This window comes from Cervus elaphus, chromosome 12, assembly GCF_910594005.1.
Source record: "Cervus elaphus chromosome 12, mCerEla1.1, whole genome shotgun sequence".
In the NCBI taxonomy this organism is placed as follows: Eukaryota; Metazoa; Chordata; class Mammalia; order Artiodactyla; family Cervidae; genus Cervus; species Cervus elaphus.
Genome location: NC_057826.1, coordinates 64763179 through 64782843, shown reverse-complemented (window position 1 = coordinate 64782843; position 19665 = coordinate 64763179). Strand labels below are relative to the sequence as shown.

The following is a 19665-nucleotide window of genomic DNA, read 5'->3' as shown; positions in this document are numbered from 1 at the left end:
CTGTCCCCACGCTGCGTTGATTCTCTACTCTGACTCTACCCACCTTTAGTCCAAGAGAGGCTCTTAAAGAAGCATATTCACTTTCAGGCCACTAGGGGGCCATTTAGTTGCCTGCAATAGCAATGCACTAATGGTTTCTTAATGGCTCAGGCACCACGGAGATCAGGCTCAATTATATATCTGAAAGGATTTTGAGTTCCTAGGGTAAAAGACACTGTGTAAATCCAGATAATAAATAGAGCTTATTGATGACAGGTTAAAGAAGCTGGCACTGCTTAGTTTGGAGAAGGATAGGGTGAGAGGATTTGAATAGGGGCTGCAAGTATATTTATTCTTCGGTATGGAAAAAAGTGACAGGCTGTTTTCCTACTTCACTGAGAGCCAAGCAAGAAGAAAGAAGTTTAATTTGCAACAGAAGAAATTGAGTGCATTCAAGGAAGCAGTTGGAAGGAGGCTTTGGGTTGGATGGACTCACTTGGAACCTTTACTAATAATTCACCTTGGTATAGCTGGTAGGAATAGTCCCACCAGGAAGGTCAGAGAGTAAGGGAGAGAAAAGAGTTCAACATCCAGAAACAATCCAGGGGTTCTGACTTAACAGGTCACTCTGCATGATGGGCTCTGGCCACCGTGGGAGCAGAATGGGGAAGGAGTGGTTGTCTTTTCCCCATCAGCCTGCAGAAGGCAATACGCACTCAGTGTCCTTAAAATTTCTCAGAAAAGTAAAAGGGCATGCTGTTCTTGGAAATAAGAATCCGGCTGGCCATTGCTAGTGGCAGGCTCACACCTGAGCTTCAGGAATCACCTGGCTATGGTGCTGCGGTTCCAGGCGCTCATCAGCACACACAACTCTGGCCACCACTTGACTTCTGGGCTGCTAAGGATGCAGGGCAGCAGCGTTGGGGTGGGACTTCTTCATAAGGGGGCATGGTGTCTTGAAACTAAGAAGCTGGAGAAATGGAAAAGATAAAGATGGTTCAGCTCCACAGAATCTGAAGCCAGGAGCCAGGAGGAAAGATTCACCCACAGAACCCCATGAGGACTGTCTTCTCCCCACCCCACCCCCACCACTCCAAGGCAGTTCCCCCACACCCATTGAGATACCCAGGCGGTCCATTGACCCAGCTCTGGGAACAAAGGAAGTAGAACTCAAGAGGAGAGAACCAGAAATTTTAGAAAATCTCACAGACAGGGAATGCGGGCGGGGGCGGAGAGAAGGCAAAAGAGAGAAGTGGTTACTGAGAGTCCGAGCTTGGAGAGGGGTCCTCAGCACCTAAAGGAGGGATGACAAGCCCCACATGGGAAGGGTGTCAAAGAACACCGCCCAGGCTGTGAGACCTGAATTGAGTCAGAGGAGGGGAAAGCCCTGTAAGCCGCTCCACCGGTTCAGTGGAGCCTCTTGAGTCCATGGATCAAGCCTAAACCCGGGAGTCAGAATGCCCCTAAAGCAGGATCTGGGACCTGTTGCAAACTTCAGGACTAAGGTGGGAGGAGAGTCTGGAGAACCAGCTCAGCACGTGTACTCTCCCGAAAGCTCCGGAAGGTCTAGGCAACCAACTCGGGAATCTAAGAGGATAAAGAATCGGGAGAGCGCCTGAAGCCCAGGCGGGATGCGGCTGCGGGTGGGAGTGAGGGCTAGGAAAGGAACCGACCCGACCGGCTGCAACCACAGTGCATTCTCCACGTTCCTGGGTTGCCTACGCCAGACGTGGGCCAGGCTAGCTAGGAGTAAAGGGGTCTGAAAGGCCCGCCCCGAGGGTACGTGGGACCGGGCGCGAGTCGAGAGCACCAACGTGAAATCACCCCCACCTCTGGAGGTAAACTGAGGCCTGGGAGCCAAAGCCGCTGCTGCTACATAACCTGTCACTCGGGCAGTCTGAACACAGAGGGGAGGCGCCAGAGTTGACAGCTCCGCGCTCCGACCGCCCCTCCCCGCCCGGCTTCAGCTCACCACTCCGCCCCAAAAGACGCTGTTCCCCTTTTAAAGAAGAGCCGGAGGCTCCCACCCTCGCCGCGTCAGCCCATGCGGGGCTGCGGCGACGTTGCCCTTTTAAGAGAAAGCTTCTGTTAACCCTCTCTTAACGGGGCGTCCCGGCGGGGGGCTCCCGGCGCTCGCCAGCAGCCAGCCTCCTCCCCGCGCGGCATTTCCGGACCCCCGCCGTTGCCCTTTTAAGAGGCAGCCCCCAGCAGCGCTTTCCCCCGCCCCTTGTTGCCGGCGCGCGAGGCGGGGGAGCCCGGCTGGAGCAGAGAGCGCTGTCCGCGCGGCCACTGGAGACCGGGCGGCCGGCGGCCGGGCAGGCGGCGGCGGCGGCGGATGGGGACTTGGAGTCGGGCGACTGTTGCGGCTGTGGCTGTGGCGGCAGCGAGGAAGCAACTGACGGGCCGGCGGCGGCGGCGGCGCTGGCGGCGGTGACTGGTCCAGGCCCCGGCGGCGGCTGCAGCTACGCGGTGGCGGGCTGCGGGCTGGCGGCGTGAGGAGCGGCTGCGGAGAGCCGAGCGGCCGGGAACCGAGGGCGCCGGGCCGCCCCTTGCCCAGTCCTCGCAGGCCGCCAGGCCCCCTCCAACCGGGGCCGTGGAGCACCGGGGCAAAGGCCGGGGCCCCCCCATGAAGGAGCGCGACGCGGCCCCGGCCGAGCGGGGCAAGCCGGCCACCTACACCGGGGACAAGAAGGCGAAGATGGCGGCCAAGACCAACAAGAAGTGGGTCCGGCTCGCCACCGTGTTCGCCTACGTGCTCTCCGTGTCGCTGGCCGCCATCGTGCTCGCCGTCTACTACAGCCTCATCTGGCAGCCGGTGGGCGCCGGGACCTCGGGGGGAGCCGCCGGCCCGCCCCCCGGCGGCTCCAACGCCACCGGCCCGTCCGGGACTTCGGGGGCGGCGGCGGGGCCAAACAACACGGGATTGTCCCGCCGCGAGGCGCCGCGCGACGCGCCCCCGCTGCAGGCGGCGCGGCCAGTGTCTCCGGAACCCTCTCCCGACAGCCCCCAGGCCGGGCCGCTGGAGCAGCCGCGGGGGGCCGAGGACGAGGAGGAAGCGGCGGCGGCGCCGGGCAGTCGTTGAACCCCTCGGTGGCAGGGGCGGCCGGAAACCATCCTCCCCAAGCCCGGAGGCAGGACTTTGCAGCAGGACCGGGCGGGGAGCCCGCGGAAGTGACCCCCACGGGAGTGAACGCCTCTCTTCCCCCGATGATCGCCGGCTAGCCCCAGGGGTGAGGGGCCTGCAGCTCATCTTCAGCCAAGGGACCACTGTTCCCCGGGGGCTCCGGTTTTGGTCTTCCTACGGACGGTGCTGCGCCAGGGCCCTGAGCCATAAGGGGGGTGGGGGAGGGGTGGGGAGATCCCAGCACTGAACCCTTCTGCGCCGCTAGTTCTTATGTATTCTACGTGGAGGGGTGACTCGGGCTTTCCCCCAAGACTTAAAGAAAAGAGGGAGCTGTAGGGGCTCTTCTTTAATAAGTCGAAGCTCTTGCAAGGAGGAGGGCACCGAAAGTAGTGGAGCTCAGGTATGTCAACCTAGTTGCAGTGGCCACAGATGCATTTAATTTATAGATCCCTGTATATAGTTGTTGACATATGCACTAGAAGCTATAATTACATAGAACTACATGTATCCTCCCACACCCTGGGTAGCTACTGACTGATGGGGTTAAGCAAGGGCTATTTGCTGGCCCCCAAAGTGCAGCTAGCCAGAAGGGCACAAACACTTTTTTCATTACCCATTTTTTTACCTTTTCCCCCCTCCTATTTCAGAAAGATAGGTTTATGACACAAAAGAGTATAATTGTTCTCAAACCTGTTGAAAGGACGATGGAAAACCTTTGGAGAAGTAGAAGCAGTTTGGGGAGGGTGGGGAATGTACCGGTCCCCTCCTCTTCCCAGCCTAGTGCCCCCACCTAAGAGGCTTTCTGTTGCAGCCCTAAGTATCTGGATACCCGCCAGGGAAGAAAGGAAGGGAAAGAGCAATGTCTCTGTGCTTCAACCCTTGGCCTTCTCACAGAGGTTAGGAAGAGCAAGCTTTTGTAAGTGGAATGGCTCTCAAGTGTTTTATCTTTTTTTTTTTTTTTTTTTCTTACTTTTCAAGGTCAGGTCTTGTTCTGTAATCACCTTCACCTTCCGTCTTGCCCTCAGCCTGTAGTGACAGTGTAGCCCTGTGAACGAAATCTGTTGTAAACCCAGAGCTTTGAGCACATCCTCTGGTTTTGAAGAACCCAAAAGGCTGAAAGATGGGCTTCAAACTCAGGATTGTGTTTTGATAGGCAGATAATAGACCACCCATGGGAAGGATAAACTGGCTAGCCTTTACCTCTCCTGATAAGCCCGACTTACATGCAGCCTATACTTTCGTTGAGATGAGAAGCACCAAGTGAAATGACAGATGTAAAGCTAGCTCTGGGGCCACAAGAATTCTACATCCTCAATTTGGATTCCATTTCCTTCCGCCACTTGCTTTTAGGCAACCCCTTCGTGTTTCCTTTTTGGGAATGAGGCACTTTAAAACAACGACAACAACAACTTATCCACCTGAGTCCTGAAACAATTTGTCTCTCCGGTTTTCTGGCCTATACTCCTGTTAGCTCTGATCCAGGTTTACAGGACCACAGCCTCGATTTCAGCCCTGTCCTGCTGTGGGCAAGATAAAAGCAGCTGAGCTGTCATTGCCTAGGGGCAGGCTGGTAGCACCCCCAAGGTGTCTTGGCTGAAGGAGATTTCCGAGCACTTGACTTCAGTCATTAGGAAGCCTTTGAGACCTTTTAAAATTTTTGGTGAGGGCCTGGGGAAAGAAACATAAAATGCCACTTTATAACTTCAATAATAGCCTGTAATTTATATTTATTGTGTGAATTTTTAGTCCTATATTTTAATAATTTGTAAATCGATCTCTTATTCCAAGAATCCTTTGAACTGGCAGGAGAACATGTGGGAGCCCAGTCCCCTGTCCCCATTCTGACCCCTGCCTTCTGGACTGTTGAATCCACTCTGGGATGGATCGGCGTCTAGAGAGACCACTCGTGGGTTCAGCTGTTGGCCTCCTGACTCTAACGCCTTCACTGGAATTGGGACATCAGCTCCAGCCCCAGCTGGGAGCGTGACCAGAGACATTATTTATAATTCAGCCATTTAAGATATACCTGTACTCAAAAAGTCCTGTATATTTTTTAAAAGTTTTATTTTTCAGGTGAACAAAAATACATTCTAAGAACTCTACGTCAGCCTGTGTAAGTGGATCGTTTCTCTTTTCATACTTCTTGGGGAAGGAATTAGAGGTTGGAAGAGGCAATGGTCTAAGGTGTGGTGGATGGATGATGATGAATAAGTGTAGGAGGAAAAGCAATTGCTGTAATGTTCTCTGTGCCTGGTAGTTTGACCAAATTGATCAGTGAAGGGTGGCAGGAATCCATCTTAGTCCAGAAGCAATCACGGGGTCAGAAGAACAGTGATAGCTAGTTCAGCTACCTTTGGCTAACCTCAAAATGGTTGGAAAAAAGTTCTTCTTTTAAAGGACTCTGAGCAGATGCCTAACTGAGGAAGCTAAGGGATCAGTAAGCATGCGTTTAAGAATTATTATAAACACTGAGCTGGCTGAGACCTAGAGGATCAGCTGCCTGATAGAATCACTGTTCTTACCTTTAGACCATTGGCCCCTAGAAAGCTCAAGAAGCGCTAATAGTGGGGGAGACAAATGGATGCGTCTGCAGTGGTTGGTCAGAGCTTTGTCTACAAGGGAGGAGGAGGAGGCAGCGAGAGAGCCACAGGGCAGAGAGAAGGTGTGGGTTGCTTCAAAGGTGAGGCTTTTTCTTCCCCAGAGCAAACAATAAAAGACATGTGGGTGAAAAGCACAAATATGAGGGATTAGTTGTGCTGCAAAATACACAGCAAGCAATTGAGCTCAGCTCATTATTAGACAATGCTGCCCTGCGCGAACCAGAGTGAGAAGCCAGTGTCGGCGCAGCCCCCTGAGGCCTGCACTTCTCCGGAGCTGTCGGGGGTGGCTGCTGGGCTTTTATATCACCTTGTAGTCCGCAGGGGAGCCGGGGAAAGTCCGCCCTTCTTTTCTTTCTTTCTTGAACCTACACAATGGCTTTCTGTGAGAGGGCTTGGTAAGGCAGAGCAGAAGGGGAGTGAAAAGAGTTTCCAAGGTTCTAGCCAGCCCCTCCTTTCTGTAGACAGGAACATGTGGCTTCTGCAGTTGCACGCGGCTTCACACACTGGGCACACATAGCAGTGTGTGCGGCAGGAACCTGCTGACCGAAGTGAAGGGCCCTGTTCCACCAGAACAGGGCCTGGAGGCGGGGAGCAGCGGTCAGAATCGTTTTATTTTCAAGGGTTAGAAATTAGCTGCAAAATTGCCCATCAGGTTTTGAGCCAGGAAGAAGTCTGGGCAAGATTGCTTTCCTTTTAACTGCTTTGCACCAGGACTACCTGGACCATTTCTAGGTATTTGCTTATATTACAAGTGACTGTGTGATTTATTTCCTGACAGCCTGAATTTGATGAAATAACCACCTCTTATGAAAGTATTTTGGGAGGATGAGGGGTGAGGAGTTTGCTAAGCCATTTAGACTGGGCTTGTGTGGGTATCATTTCTGTCCCCCATTGTGCTGAGGAAGGGTTTCTCTGAAGTTTGCAGCATAAGAAACATTTTTCTTCCTAACAGCTCTAGATTTCCACACATATGAGACCACAGCTTTGGAATTTTTTCTGTCTACCTTGTTTTTTGCTTTTCACTAGGGAGTCCTAAGATAGTGTGTTCTTGCATTGAGTATTTATATCCTGTTTTGAAATGCTGAGTGGAGAGCATCAACTTGTTTCTACATGTTTCTTTAAGGGGAACTGAAAGGTCAGGTCCCAAGCTTTAGGGCTACCACAGCTATTTAAAAGAGGTAGTAACTGTCCTCCCCTTCCTGTCTGCAGAGAATGGAGGGGTTTCTGGAATTGCAGTGCAGTTACAGAAGGGCCACCACCGTATTCTTCGTTGGTCTCCCTCGGCGGAGGGAGGGACCACAGAGGTCTTATTCATTTCAAAGACCAGCAGTAAGCTCAGGGCCTGGCACACAGGAACAGGCACTCAGGTTTGTCGATCATCTGCTTGATCTGTGTTGGATAGAGCTGGCCCTGGTGTCATTGTGGTGTCCCCATCATGATCCACTTGTGTACCTATACCCACAGTTGATAACCTTGGTTCAGGGGATGGATTGCTAGATGACAGCCTCACTGGCCACTCTGGTCAAAGTTTCTTTGCTGCCAAGTTGAGGGGCTTGGGCTTGGGCTTGGCTGCCTGTTCTTGCCAGGTGCCAGAAGTCCACAGTTGTGTTCCATGTGGTGCTGTTAACAGAGCAGCATGAACTATGTAACCCCTTCATTGTCTCCTTTGTCCTGGCTCTGTGGCCTAATCGTGAGTTATAAAAATATCTGCTCTACAGACAGGTTTTTGGTCACATTATGTCCCACGGGACATAGCCTGTGGGTTTCTACTGCCAGAAAACCTGTGTTATGCTCTTTGTTCCCTCCAGTAGCTAATTTTAAAAGACAAAGACAAAAATTCTTTTTTTCAACCACACACCCAGACTCTACCAGGCCTTCTATCCTGAGAGCCGAAACAGCCACGGCTCCCAGCAGCACACTGCGCTCGTGAACCACCAGAGCCAAACCAGCTTCCCTGTGCCCAATGCCATTCTGTAAACAGTTGTTAAACTACTGTGGGACCAGAAAACTACTGTACAGTGTTTGCCCACGAGGAATGTATAGTCACTCCAACAAGAATCCACTCTTGTTACTTCTCTGTTTTCTTAACTTCAGTTATCTGTTTTTGCTATAGCCTATCCGTTAATCAGTGACAAGATTCTTTTTTTAAAAAATATTGATTTGGCTTCACTGGGTCTTTAGTTGCAGCTTGCCTGATCTTTGGTCTTCGTTGCGGCATAAGGGATCTTTAACTGTGGCATGTGGGACCTAGTTCCCTGACCAGGGATCAAACCTGGGCCCCCTGCATTGGGAGTATGGAGTTTTAGTCATTGGACCACCAGGGAAGTCCCAGCAATAAGATTCTAACTTTCCTTAGGACATTTTCCGTAAACTGCTACCATTATTTCAAGAACTCTTTATTGCCTACAGTGTGCCAAGTGAGCCTCAGAAGTCCCCAAACCAACTTGTTCAAAAAAATGGTTGTTTCCTTTTAGCCTTCCCTCTCTGCTAGCTCAGTGTTCAGAGGATGAGTTGAGGTCTCTCACTTCGTCCTGCAGGCCACCTGTCCCCTTAAGCTCCCTGCTAGTAGTCTGGGTGTCTGGGCAGTGTTGAGTCACAGCCAGTCTCTGAGCTGTAGGCAGCTCACAGTATCACCAGGACCTGGGCTGACCCAGCAGCGGGCTAGGGGCAGGGACCCCTGAACTGGAAGAGACACAACCTACAGACTCAACATTGCATTAGTTATCACCCTTCACCCCTCTCTTTCCTTCTCACCAAATGGGAATTCATGAGGGCAGATGGAGCTAATAGATGTGACAGGGCTTGGAGATCTTGGGAATAAAAGTACAGTATATTCACATGAGGTAATTAATATATTTTCAAGGGAGTGTCTGTCCCTTTGGGCAAAAATGCTGCATAGAAAGAAATGTGAAGGAGAAGGAGTAAACATTACACCAGAGCGCAGACCATCAACATCAGCATCACCTGGGAACTTATAAGAACTGCCATGGCTTAGATCCCATCCCACAGCGACTGGATGAGGAAGTCAGGAGATGGAGCTGGGCAGGGCGTTAACTAGGCTTCCAGGTGATTCGGATGCACACTAACATGTGAGAAGCACTGGTCCAGTCTTTCCCTCTGATTCGGTAAGTTGGGGTTAGGGTATTACTGTTTGGACAGATGGTTATCAAAGGTGACTTTTGACCCTCCTTCTGGGTTGAAGCCAGCTGCCCTGCTGGGGGAAGAGGAAGCACTGTGTCCCTAGAGTTTTAAAAGGGAAAAGGCCTTCATTGTTGGTTCTTTTTGAAAGTTGCAGGAGAACTTACCCTGGAAAGCTTGTTAAGAAGGAGGCAGGCCTGAAAGAGTCCTCTCTCCCCGTCCCACAAAGATACTGATGTGTTTGCCTGACCTTCTGCCTTGGGGCCTGCTGCTCCTCGAGCCAGTCCTTAAAAGGAGCAGTGGGTGCCACATTTGTTCTTTCTGGTGCCAGGTCTGTGCTATTTCACTTCGCTGGCGTCAAGTGGATGCTTAATGAGAGGCCGTGACGTAGACTGGCAGACTTGTTGAGAGAAAGCAGCCTCGGACTGTGTTTTCTGCAGCTTCTCTCACTGCCTTCCCCAGCCTCACATTCTCCCCCAGCCTCCCGCGGGGCTGTGGTCACCTTGTGTCTGCTCTCCCGCATAAGCCCTGATAGCCCTCGCTCAGGACAAGATGCTTGTAGGGTCTGTGGACACTGGTAAATGACTCAAGAGGCAGAAGTGAAGCGGTGCCTGTCGTTTCTCCTATTCCCTTGAACTCCCCGCCCGGGACTTAACCCCCAATTAAGAAGATGTGGCCATATTGGGATTTTTGGCATTTCCTTTATTCTTTTCTGGGGCCAGTGCCATCTTTTCCTTTTATTCCTGTCCCTGAGGCTAGATTTTGGGGCTGGAACTGATTGGTTCCTTCCAAATTTGGACCTTGTTAGATAGCTGCGGATCCCCTAGTTCCAGAGATCCCCAGTTACCCATCCCTTGATTATATGAAAATACAGGCATGCTACTCCTTTGGGTGGTAAAACTTCGGGAGGCCTGAAGCCAACTCCACAAAGGAGTCTATTTCTGGGGAGTAAATTTGTGAGATTGCTGCTGATGTAAACAGAAGAAAAGAGGAAATGCCTGAACTGCAAAAGCCAGTGTCAAAGTTAGGGGGAAATGTTTAGGACATCCCTGTGATCCAGTGGGTGGATGAGGGCAAAGAACATTTCCTGTAAGAGGAGAGTCACTTCTTGCTGCTTTTAACTCACCCAGACCACCCCAGGGAAGTAAAAGCAGCTTACTGTCCTAGAAGGTCAAGTACCCTTTACAGACCTTCCCTTCTTTTGAGAGTGTGTTGACCCCAGTGAAGATGAGAGTAGAAGAGAAGGCAATGGAAAAGACAGAAAACAAAGTAGACCAAGATCACAACAAATCACTGCTTCTTTATTCAACAAACATTTACTGACTGTCTTCTTCGTGCCAGGCTACTGTTAACAGAGTGCCTACTATGTGCCTGGGGTATTTTGCATATTTTCATCTTTAATTTTCTTAACAATCCTTCAACATAGGTATTACTAGCTCCATTTTGCAAACAAGAAAACTGAAGCTTTTAGACATTAAAATTGACCAGAGCCATCCAGCTAGCAGGTGACAGACATAGAATTCAGATTCAGTCTCTTGGATTCCAAGGCCCGTGTTTGTTCCACTCTACCATGCTGCCTATCATCCCCCAAATACCTCCCTCACAGCGTGGTCTGCCACTCCCCTCTGTAAGGTGATCAGTGCCAGGACAGAGATGCTTTCCACCTCTTCTGCCTTCCTTGTTTTGAGGCCTTGGGTAAAGCTGTCATGTCCCCGCTGGCCCTCTACTGCCCTCTGCACTCTCCCTTGTCAATTCCCCCAGCTCTGTGCCTGGGCTCCTGATTCCATGTCCCATGAAGAACTTCCCACCTTTGAGGAGCAGTCTTGTCTGTTGGTTGGAGAGGAGAAGGACATCCAAGAAGGCGGCTCCCAGCCAGGCCTTTAACCAAAAGATCCAGGAAGAAACAGAGCAGCCTTCCATGGCCCCGAGCTTTGTGGAGGGATGTCTACCCTTCCCTCCTGCCCCTTAGCTGGTTTCATCCTGGAGCAGGGTTTGTGGCCACCAGAAGTGCTAGCTCATTGCTCCTGAAGAAGGGCTCCCCTTTTCTAAGTAAAGCTCAATGATACTTGCCTTGTGCTATAGTTCTTCCTATAATGAAGATGTCCTATGCCAGACTCCATTCTCTCCAACTGCTAGTGACTCACTCCCATGACATCCCTTCCTCCTAATACCCAAAAGAGAGAGAAGCCCATTTTTCCATAGCCCTTTAGACCAGCTTCCTCTCCCACTTAGGTCTTGTCATGAGGCCTCAAGCAGATCTCTGCCCTAACTACATCTCCAACCCACAGTCAAACATGACTAGGCACATACCCTTTAATGAAGGCACATCTGTATAGTTGGCAGCATTGGTGGTTGGGGGAAGTTTGTACTTCTTAGAATCCAAATTCTGGTTCACAATTTGGGAGACATCTGAATTCAAGGGCTCTGCTTGAATCTGCTCTACTCCGGCTCCATCCTTGGGAGTCATGGGTTCCAGAGCCAGTTTCATGCTCTGAAGTCACAAACGTGTGACCGGATGGCAAGAGGAAAACTTAAGCTTGAAATCTTTCACCCTTGCCTTTTCATATCTCACAGGGGTCTTCTCTCTACATGCACAGAATGTTCCCAAACCTTTCCAGAATTCCTCTGATCAATCCCCACCTCTTCCAACCACCTTCACCTCACCCCACTCCCAATCAACTTTCTCACTCCCCACTACAGGGAGTTGGCACCACAGTTCTCAAGCCTCTAGCCCAAAGCCTCAGCTTCCCACCCTACTCTGAGACCAGGAAGCTCCTACCTGGTGGGGGCAGCCTGCCACCACCCCATGTAGAGCCAGCAGCCAGCCCTTTAGAGTCTAGTCTGTCTCTGTCCTCAGCCCTCCATATATTCTAATCCAAATCCTTCCTCTCAAAGTGTGGTCCAGGAATCCACAGTAAAGGCAGCACCTGGAGCCTATGAGAAATGCAGGTTCCCAGGCCCAGCCCAGAGTTAGAGTCTGCATTCATCTATACCTTAATGTGTAAGAAGCACTGCTTGAAACAGTCTGATCTGCTGAAAAGTCATCCCCTCCACCCTCCTCCTCAATAGAGGGGGTGGTTCGTGGAGCAAGGGCCAGTGAGGAAGCCTGGCCTCACAGTTGAGCCACAATTCAGACCTCCCTTTGACAGTGGAGAGAAATGCTGGGGATGATCTGGACACTCCCGAGAGAACCCAGAGAAGCCAGTGAAGCCTGGTACCCTCAGCAGAGAGGAACAGCCACGGCCGGGCTATGTGGGGAGATCCAAGCAGGGGTTTGGGGGCAAAGGGGACACCTGATGAGAAAGAGAGGCACGCCCACCTTTGCACACAGCGGTGGGATGGTTCCCTCTGGGCTCCCTACCACCATCTTCAGCCCCTGTCGGGCACCTACAGCCAAGAACAGCTCCTGCCGTGCAGCCTGGATCTGCTGGATGACGAGGCTTCTTCCCTCCCTCTTGCTGGCAAAGTCACCATCGCCCACCGGCTGCATTGCTGGTAGTGGGTGCTCAGGAAATGTTTGTTGAATTGAGAGGAAGCCACAGCTTGTGCGGAGTCTGGATAATTCACCAGACGTGGGCCTCAGTGGTGGGGGGAACAGAGACTAAGTAGGAAAGACGAGTCCTGATGTCGTACTTAGCTGGAGTTGCTGTTTCTCTGCCTCGAGTCCCTGCCTGAGACCTCCTCTGACATGACACACTGCAGGGACGCGGTGGGAAGATGGCAGGAAACGACCCCAGGTAGCAGGCTCCCCCTCCCCCACTCAGGATGCACTCTGGTCTGACCTGGGGATGGGGGAGGAGGTCCCCGAAGATGAGCTCCCCCACCCTGCGGTGGGGAGAGGCAGCTGTCTGTCCCCTCTTCACCCCACCCCGCTTCAGAGATCCTTCCTTTCACAGAGGAGACCAGAGCTCTGCTCTTCTGTCCCCAGCTCCGTCCCTGCCGGCTGTGGCCTCCCTTCCTCTGGGCCTCAGCCTCCTCTTCCCGAAAGGATCCCCCGCGGGTCATCCAGTGATTCTGGGACTGAGTGTCACATGGGTACAAGGCTGGGGAAAGTGTAGGAAAGGGCCCCAGGCCTGGGCTAGCCATGCCAGCTGCTGAGGCTGGCAGCAGCTGATGAGCTGGCAGTACCTGACGAGCCAGGAGCCGGCAGCTGGAGAGGGTGGCCAGGCCCCAGGGGGTGACGGGAGCTAGGTGAGCCGGCTGCTGAGCGCTTCCAAGCCTTGTCCTCTCATCACAGCAGGGAGCCTGTGGCCTGGACAGCAGTAGGCTTGGGACAGAGCTCACCAGTCTCACAGACCAGGCGTGGCGCGGGCATGCACCAGCGGCCGTACCTGTGGGCGAGAGCACACGTGTGCACGGGTGGCGCCTATGAGGGCAGGGGCTGGCTCCTGGCCTTCACAGTCTCACTCCCCTGGAGAGTTTGCCAAACTGCTCAGCCAGGCCGCCACAGCCACCAGCCACCACACACCCATGGTGCAAAGACTCTGGACAGTGTCTCCCCTCCTGTCTCCAGCCTGGCCCCCTGCTCCCAACAGCTTTGCTCAGCATCTTCCTGCAGGGCCAGGACCCCCTGTCCTGCTCCTCACACCTCCCGCACCCCTCGCCCTTTGGCTGCCTCCTCTAGGGGCCCTGCTCCGAGGTGTCAGGCCCTGCTGGGTCCCAGCCTTGCCAGGCCTGTCTTCTCTGGGCTCCAGGGCCCCTGCCTCTTTGGGGGGCCCGGAACAAGTCTGGGCTTCTGGCTCGGCCTGGGGCTCGGTTGACCCCAGGGGCTGCTCATGGCCCTCCAGCTGGGTCACAGGGCTCTCCTGGTCCCCAGGCTTTGAACTGAGCACACAGGTGCTCTCCTGAGGCCCAGAGCTACTGGCGCCTCCTAGAGAGAGATCGAGGGGAACCAAGTCTGAGTTTGGTGGAGAGCCCGGACTGGCTGGACTGGCTGCCAAATCTCCCGACTCCTCTTTCAGCCCCTCTGGTGATGCCGATGCTGGGGTGGGGGTGGTTCCCAGGGCACTGGTGGGTCCGCCCGGCTCCATCCTGCTCTGAGTCTGCTCATGTTCCTTCTCATTCGGAGTCTTTCTGGTACTTTGGCTTCCCTGAAAACAAGAGGTTGGCTCTACTAGTTGGTGAATTTAGGGCTCACGTCCCTAACCCGCCCCATCCTATGTCCGAGTACCCACCTCCTGGCTCTCCGGCTCCTCCCTGTCTTCCTTCATTTCCCACCTGCAGAAACACAGCATATGGCAGGCCCCACTCCTAACCCACCCCACCTCACGTCACCTGCTCCATAGCAGGCAGCCCACGTCCCCCAGGGGGAAACGAGTGCCCAGGGGTCTCAGAGGAAGGTCAGAGCCACAACAAGGCTCCAGGATGTTTCCCTTCCAGCCTGACCTTCCGCCCCAAACCCAGCCATTTCCTCTGAACACTGCCCACTATGGCAGGTCCCCAGCTGCTGTTTATGGCCAAGCCTGCAGCACCTTGAGTTCTATGGGGACGATGGGCGTGTCCCGGCCTGTGCTGCCTGGGAAAGGCGTGCCTGACTTCCCCCGGGAAGGGAACTGCTGTAATTACCGCCGGCCTCCCAGGGCACCAGGCTCTTGCTGCAGCTGCCTTTGCCAATGGTCTCTCCCCGCATCTCATTAACCTGCCACCAGGCAGCAGTCAGCCAAGAGGCAGAGGCCCTGGGGGCTGCAGCAGGCACCTGGGCCAGGCCAGCCTGACCTCCCAGAGGCAAGACAGGGCCAGGAAATCCAGGAGCCCAGAACCTCCCCTGATTTTGCTCCCTGTCTCATGTTACCTGCGGGCCCTGCCAGTCAGCCTCTCTGTCCCTCGAGCCTTGCTGCGTGTGGCCAGCGCCACCATGGGTCTGCCCTGTTGCCCACCCCGAGTAGCACTGCCTGTAAGAGATGGTACACATCAAGAGAGAAGGGGGTCATGGCAGCCCGGTTCCTTCACCTGCTCCTGGGACCTGATCCTCCTCCTCTCTCAGCTCACCTTTGCCATCAGGGGACAGTGGTGGGGGCTGTAGCTTTCGCTGGCTCCTGGGACCTAAGGGGGAAGAGGAAATTGGGAAAGGGTGGGATCACAAAAGAGCCAAAGCAGGAACATCAGCTCTTTCAGGACCAGGAAGTTAGTCCTTCTCTTGGTCCAGTTGTGAGTGTTCTGGTTCCCAGAAAGACGTCTGGCCTGGGTGCTAGGGTTGGGAGGGTGCGGTTAGGGCAGTGTCAGGGGAGCTGGGTCCCTGTGCTTGCTTTGCCAGTCCTGGCTAGGTGACCAGCAGAGCAGCCTCTCCAGCCTTGACCTCCTCACGTGTGAAATGAGGGGCCAGAGATGCAGTGGAATTATCCCTATAATAGATAAGGAGCAGCTGCCACCCAGGAGGGTCCCACACCTCAAAAGGACCCCAGTGCTGACTTCCTAGTGAGCCTTCTCTCCAGACCTTCTGGGGTCAGAACCCAGGGCAGGGGTTGTGGGTTTAGAGGATGCGAAGGAAGGTCATGGTGCCTCCTCTGATAGGGAGGGGAGGAAGGAAGATGTTCTTTCATGCTTCTTTCCAGCTCTGAAAATAGGTGGTAGACCAAGAGACAAAGGACAGAGAGAAAGAGGGAGCAAGGGGTGAAAAACTGCAGAAGGAGTGGGGGTAGTGGGGTTTCGGCTCACCCCTCGTGGTGCCCACCCTGGCCGGGCCCTCTTCCCGAAGCTTGCTGGAGCCCTGTCGCCTGCATTGCAGAGAGAAGGAGTCAGGCTGGCTGGTGGCGGGAAGGACAGAGGCTGCAGAGCTGCTGGTGGGCCAGACCCCCCTCCCCTTCCCCCAGCCCCAGGCCTAAGGACAGAAGGGAGAGCATGGGCCCAAGGAAGATGGGAAACCCAGCGCCTGTACAGAGCCCGTAGCCCCAGGCACAACCGGAGGGCCAGGCAGATCCTCACACCCTGGGGAGGGGCCCAGCCGCCCTGCAAGAGGCGCCCACAGTTAGCCTGCCACAGCCCCACAGCATGTCAACCCAGCAGCTGCCGGGCCCTGCCACCCACGTGGGCTTGGCCTTGTCCAGGTCCCACGGGCGGCGCCAGTCACCCTGTGAGTCTCTGTGCCGTGCCAGGCGGGCCTGGTCAATCTGCTCCCGCTCCTGCTTCCACTGGGCATAGTCCCAGCCCACCTCCAGGGGGCCCCCCGGTGCCCGGCGGGGAGCTGGGCCTGGGACCAGGGCTGGACTCCGGGGCTCCCGGACACCCTGCAGGGAGAAGACATTAAGCACCATGGGGTGGAAGCAGAAACAGCCCTGGGTTTGGGATGGGGATTCAGAGAGTCTGCTAACCCCTTCCTCTCTGAAGGTTTTGACGTCCCCACCCCAAAATTAGATCCATTCCATGTAGGTTAAATCCTGTTTGCCACAGGCATGGCTTCCATCCAGGGTTAGCTGTGTCTTTGGGGCAAGATGACCTCTCCGTTGGTATTTCCTCATCTGTGAAATGGGGATAATGATAGTGCTATCCAGGGGGTTGTTGCTGGAGTGTGGTCAGGCCCAGGGTGAAGGGACACCCAGCTGCTGGGAGCAAGAACCAAGACTAGGGACTGCTGCCATCTAGAGGTCACACCTGGCACACGGCCAGTCTCACACCCTGGACCCACCTCCTCACCCCACCAGCTTGCCACCAGAGGTCCAGGCAGGGTTAGGGGCTGGGACACGTCTCTCGCTTACACTGTCTCTCACTGCATGACCCACCAGACATGGAGACTGGTCAGAGAAGGGAAGAAGGAGTGGGAATTCTTGCAGGTGCTGCCTGGGCCACATCCCCACAGATGGGGACATATGCGATTCAGCTTCCATGCCTCCCCCAAGTGGGGACCACCACATTCATGTCCCCATCCCTTTTTGGGGAGGTACCTTCCGTGCAGAATCTGAGCTGATGGCCGTTGGCATGCAGGGGCTCCGGCCCAAGCCCCCTCCAGGTGACCCTTCTGCTCCCTGGTTCCGTGCTCTGGTGGGCTTCTCACTTACGATACGCTTGGCCTGGGGGAGGTAAGGATGGGCAGTGTAGCACAGGCAGGGAAGAAGAGGAGGCTTCCTGGCTCATAGGCTTCCCCGACCCACCCTGCTCACCTCGGCTTTGTTTTCCATGGTCACAGCCAGATCCACCCGCTCCCCCAAGCAGAAGGTGCCAGTGTGGGCCTCTGCCTGCTCATCCTCAAGAATCTCACTGGCTGCTCCAGGTCCAAGGGCACTCCTTCCCCAGTTCCGGCTGACCACCCGCTTCCCCTGCAGAATGAGGTGCCATGCCGTGAGGCCACATGGGCAGCACTGGGCAGAAGTTGGGGGTTGGGTCCTTTGGGTGCTTCCCAGGCTGGGTTCCAGCCCTGGCCCTCCCTGGAATGCCCACTGAGGAGCTGCCTCTGTGAGGCATTCACATACCAGTGGCATTAGGTTATCCAGGCCTGGGGCCACCCAGGGGCCCAAGACGCCACAGTGGCCCATCTCTGAGCTGGGAAATCCAAAGCACTCAGACAACGAGGCTCTGTTCTCAGACGCTGTTCCTGGCATTCAGCCCAACGTCTCTGTGCCCGGGGACTTGGGGTTTAGGGGCGGCCTGTGCGTGGGGGCACAGGTGCAGAGCTCTGGGGCTGGAAAAGGGCACGGTCACCTTCCAGCTGTGGCTCTCTGGGGTGGGGGCCAGCAGTGGGCCTGGGCTGCATGAGGTTGGGATCTGGGAGGTATGTCCCTGAAGAGAAGTGGGAGAAGCGGAGGAGCAGGGGTGGCTGTGCTCCCCCCCGCACAAGCTGGGCCGCCACCTCCCTGCCACCCCACCCTGCCTCCCGGGCGGGTCTTCCTCTAGGAACCTGGCTGACGGTGACAGTGAGGCCGTGAGGACGAAGGAGCTCCGGCGTGGTCACAGCCATGCCCCCCTGCTCTGCCTGCCGCCGGTCTTCCTGGATCTCCTGTGGGAGGGCCCCGGGGTCAGCACAGGCCACGGCCCCCCAGAGGCACAGATACACAGACGCCGACAGGCCTACACAGAGAGACACCAGTGGGACACCAGGGGGCAGATGCACCATATCACAGAGTCCCCAAGACCCTCGCCGAGCCTCTGAGATGGAACACAGCCACCCTCGCCCCGGACCCAGACCCAAGCCTGCAGGGAGAGACCACCATGCCGGAGTCTGCAGGTCAGCCCAGAAGGGCCAGCCCAGTCAGTCCTCCCGCCCCGCACAGCCCACTCACCTGGTACCTGCGCAATAGGGCCTGGTTCTTCTTGCGAAGGGCGACTATCCTCCGGTCCAGCTCTGCATCCTTCTCCTCCTGCCTGCTCATCGGGGACTCAGCCCCGGGAGGCCCCTGCAGAGGGCAGGGGGCCCAAGCTCCTGACTGCTGGGCCCATCCCTTACCAGTTCCTCAACTTTTACATCCACCCGTTCTACCCTATTCTTACCACCCAAGGAATAGACCTAGGCCCAGAGCTAGGGTTGCATGGGGAGCCGGCCCATGGAAGGCCGTAAGCTCCCACCCTGCTAGGCCTGCCTGCCATCTCTCTGCGTCCTCTCCGGGGGCTCAGGTCAGAGCCTTATACCCAGGCCCGCAGCGCCCAGCAGTGGCTGCCCCTCCCCCCGGCTCTCCAGGGAGCTCAGCTGCGGAGCAGAGCCTGGAATGGGAGTTATAAATGGCTCTGGCAGTGGAACCTGCCGTGACTGGGAAGTTGCCAGGGGATTCAGGAGGTCGAGGGGGGAGCTGTTGGGCTCCCAGGCTGAGAACCTCAGTGAAAAGAGAGGCCCTTGCTCTGTCCTGGGCTCCCAGGCCACGGACCCCACTTCTCAGGCCTGCGCCCAGCCTGTGGGAAAGAGCCGCTCCCACAGGCCCAGCCTTTCCAGGCCGAGAGCTGCCGGCAAGAGTCAGCTCTGTGGGTGGGCCCCGCCCGGGAGCCCCCTGGGCACACTGTGATCCTCGGGTCCCTCCTTGTCTGGCTGCAGGGACTCCGTCGTGGCCGACACCCCTGCCCAGCGCCCCCCGCTCCCGCCTAGGCACAGCCCTCTTCCTCCCGGGCCCAGCTGTCCCCAGCTGCCCTCAGAGTGTGGCCGCCTGGAGTCCCAGCCCCAAGAAGCCCCCCGCCAAAGGCAAGGTGCCACTCACAGCTGAGTGCATGGCAACGGCGGGCACGGAGAGAATTCCAGAGCAGTCCTGGGGGGAGCTAGAGCGGGAGGGAAGCCGGAGCCACCGGAGCCAGGCCTCCCTCCGCCGGCCTCTCCCTGCCGGCTTCGCCGCTCAGCACACGAGATCATGTTGTGATTACAAAAGACTCCTCTGGGCTCCCAGCCAGGAACGCCGCGGCCACCGCCCCCACCATCCACTCTCAGAGGGCGAGGACCAGGGCACCGGCAGCCAGCTGGCCCTGCCCAGCACCTCTCCCTGCCCTGCCCCAGTGTCCCCAGACAGACTGGCGGGGACTTCTGCCTGGCGGGGCGAGCCCACACAGGGGGCCTTACGCTCCAGTAGGACCCCAGCCTGGGCCTGCCTGCAGACAGATGGGCAGCCAAGTAGGCCTCCGTCCCTCCCATTAGTAGAGAGAGGCCTATAGTCCAGCCCATTGCCCTGCCTGGTCCGAGGGCCTCCGCTCAAATGAGCGTCCCCTGGCCTTTCACTCTCCTCACCAGTTCTGGTTTAAGTAACTCGAAGGGCTCAAGGAGTTCACCTCCCCTAGGCCATCAAGTACTACCGCATACCTAAAATAACACCATTAGTCATTCATTCCTTTGGGTTCAGCGTTGCCTTCCCTGTACTTTCAAGTACAGTTGCTCCTGGGACGCTCAACTGCCTGGGTCACCCCTTGGTGTGGGGCGCCTCC

At 55.7% G+C, this 19665-nt stretch overlaps 2 protein-coding genes across 11 annotated transcripts; one reads left to right on the top strand and one right to left on the bottom strand.

Moving 5' to 3' along the window:
* Positions 1–1973: 1973 nt before the first annotated feature.
* On the top strand, positions 1974–5205 carry INAFM2 (InaF motif containing 2). Its single transcript, XM_043920639.1, has 2 exons — positions 1974–3209; positions 4892–5205. Exon 1 carries the CDS (start codon positions 2606–2608, stop codon positions 3059–3061), a length of 456 nt encoding a protein of 151 aa, XP_043776574.1. The 5' UTR covers positions 1974–2605; the 3' UTR covers positions 3062–3209; positions 4892–5205.
* Positions 5206–10121: 4916 nt separating this feature from the next.
* Positions 10122–19451, bottom strand: CCDC9B (coiled-coil domain containing 9B). Of its 10 annotated transcripts, none has more exons than XR_006344064.1 (13): positions 18954–19446; positions 18051–18164; positions 17669–17767; positions 17473–17550; positions 16935–17090; positions 16719–16844; positions 15865–16064; positions 15496–15554; positions 14830–14883; positions 14633–14732; positions 14016–14058; positions 11152–13931; positions 10122–11005 (listed from the first exon to the last, which is right to left on the bottom strand). XR_006344064.1 is itself a non-coding variant. In XM_043920505.1 (12 exons), the coding sequence occupies exons 1-12, from the start codon at positions 18963–18965 to the stop codon at positions 13383–13385; spliced, it is 1581 nt and encodes a 526-aa protein (XP_043776440.1). In that variant the 5' UTR covers positions 18966–19451; the 3' UTR covers positions 10122–13382. The 10 variants fall into 10 exon arrangements, 8 of the variants coding, with proteins under 8 accessions (XP_043776440.1, XP_043776439.1, XP_043776441.1 ...); XR_006344065.1 differs by having other exon boundaries at positions 12161–13931; XM_043920505.1 differs by having other exon boundaries at positions 10122–13931; positions 16728–16844; positions 18954–19451.
* Between the last annotated feature and the right edge of the window lie 214 nt (positions 19452–19665).

Excerpts from the sequence above, each read along its gene's own strand:
- INAFM2 (XM_043920639.1), top strand. The coding sequence starts at position 2,606 with ATGAAGGAGCGCGACGCGGCCCCGGCCGAGCGGGGCAAGCCGGCCACC.
- CCDC9B (XM_043920504.1), bottom strand. Across the intron at positions 15,555-15,864 it reads CTGGACAAGGCCAAGCCCAC|GCGACAGGGCTCCAGCAAGC; the intron begins GTGGGTGGCAGG and ends TCTGCAATGCAG. Across the intron at positions 14,059-14,632 it reads CTGACTGGCAGGGCCCGCAG|GTGGGAAATGAAGGAAGACA; the intron begins GTAACATGAGAC and ends GTGTTTCTGCAG.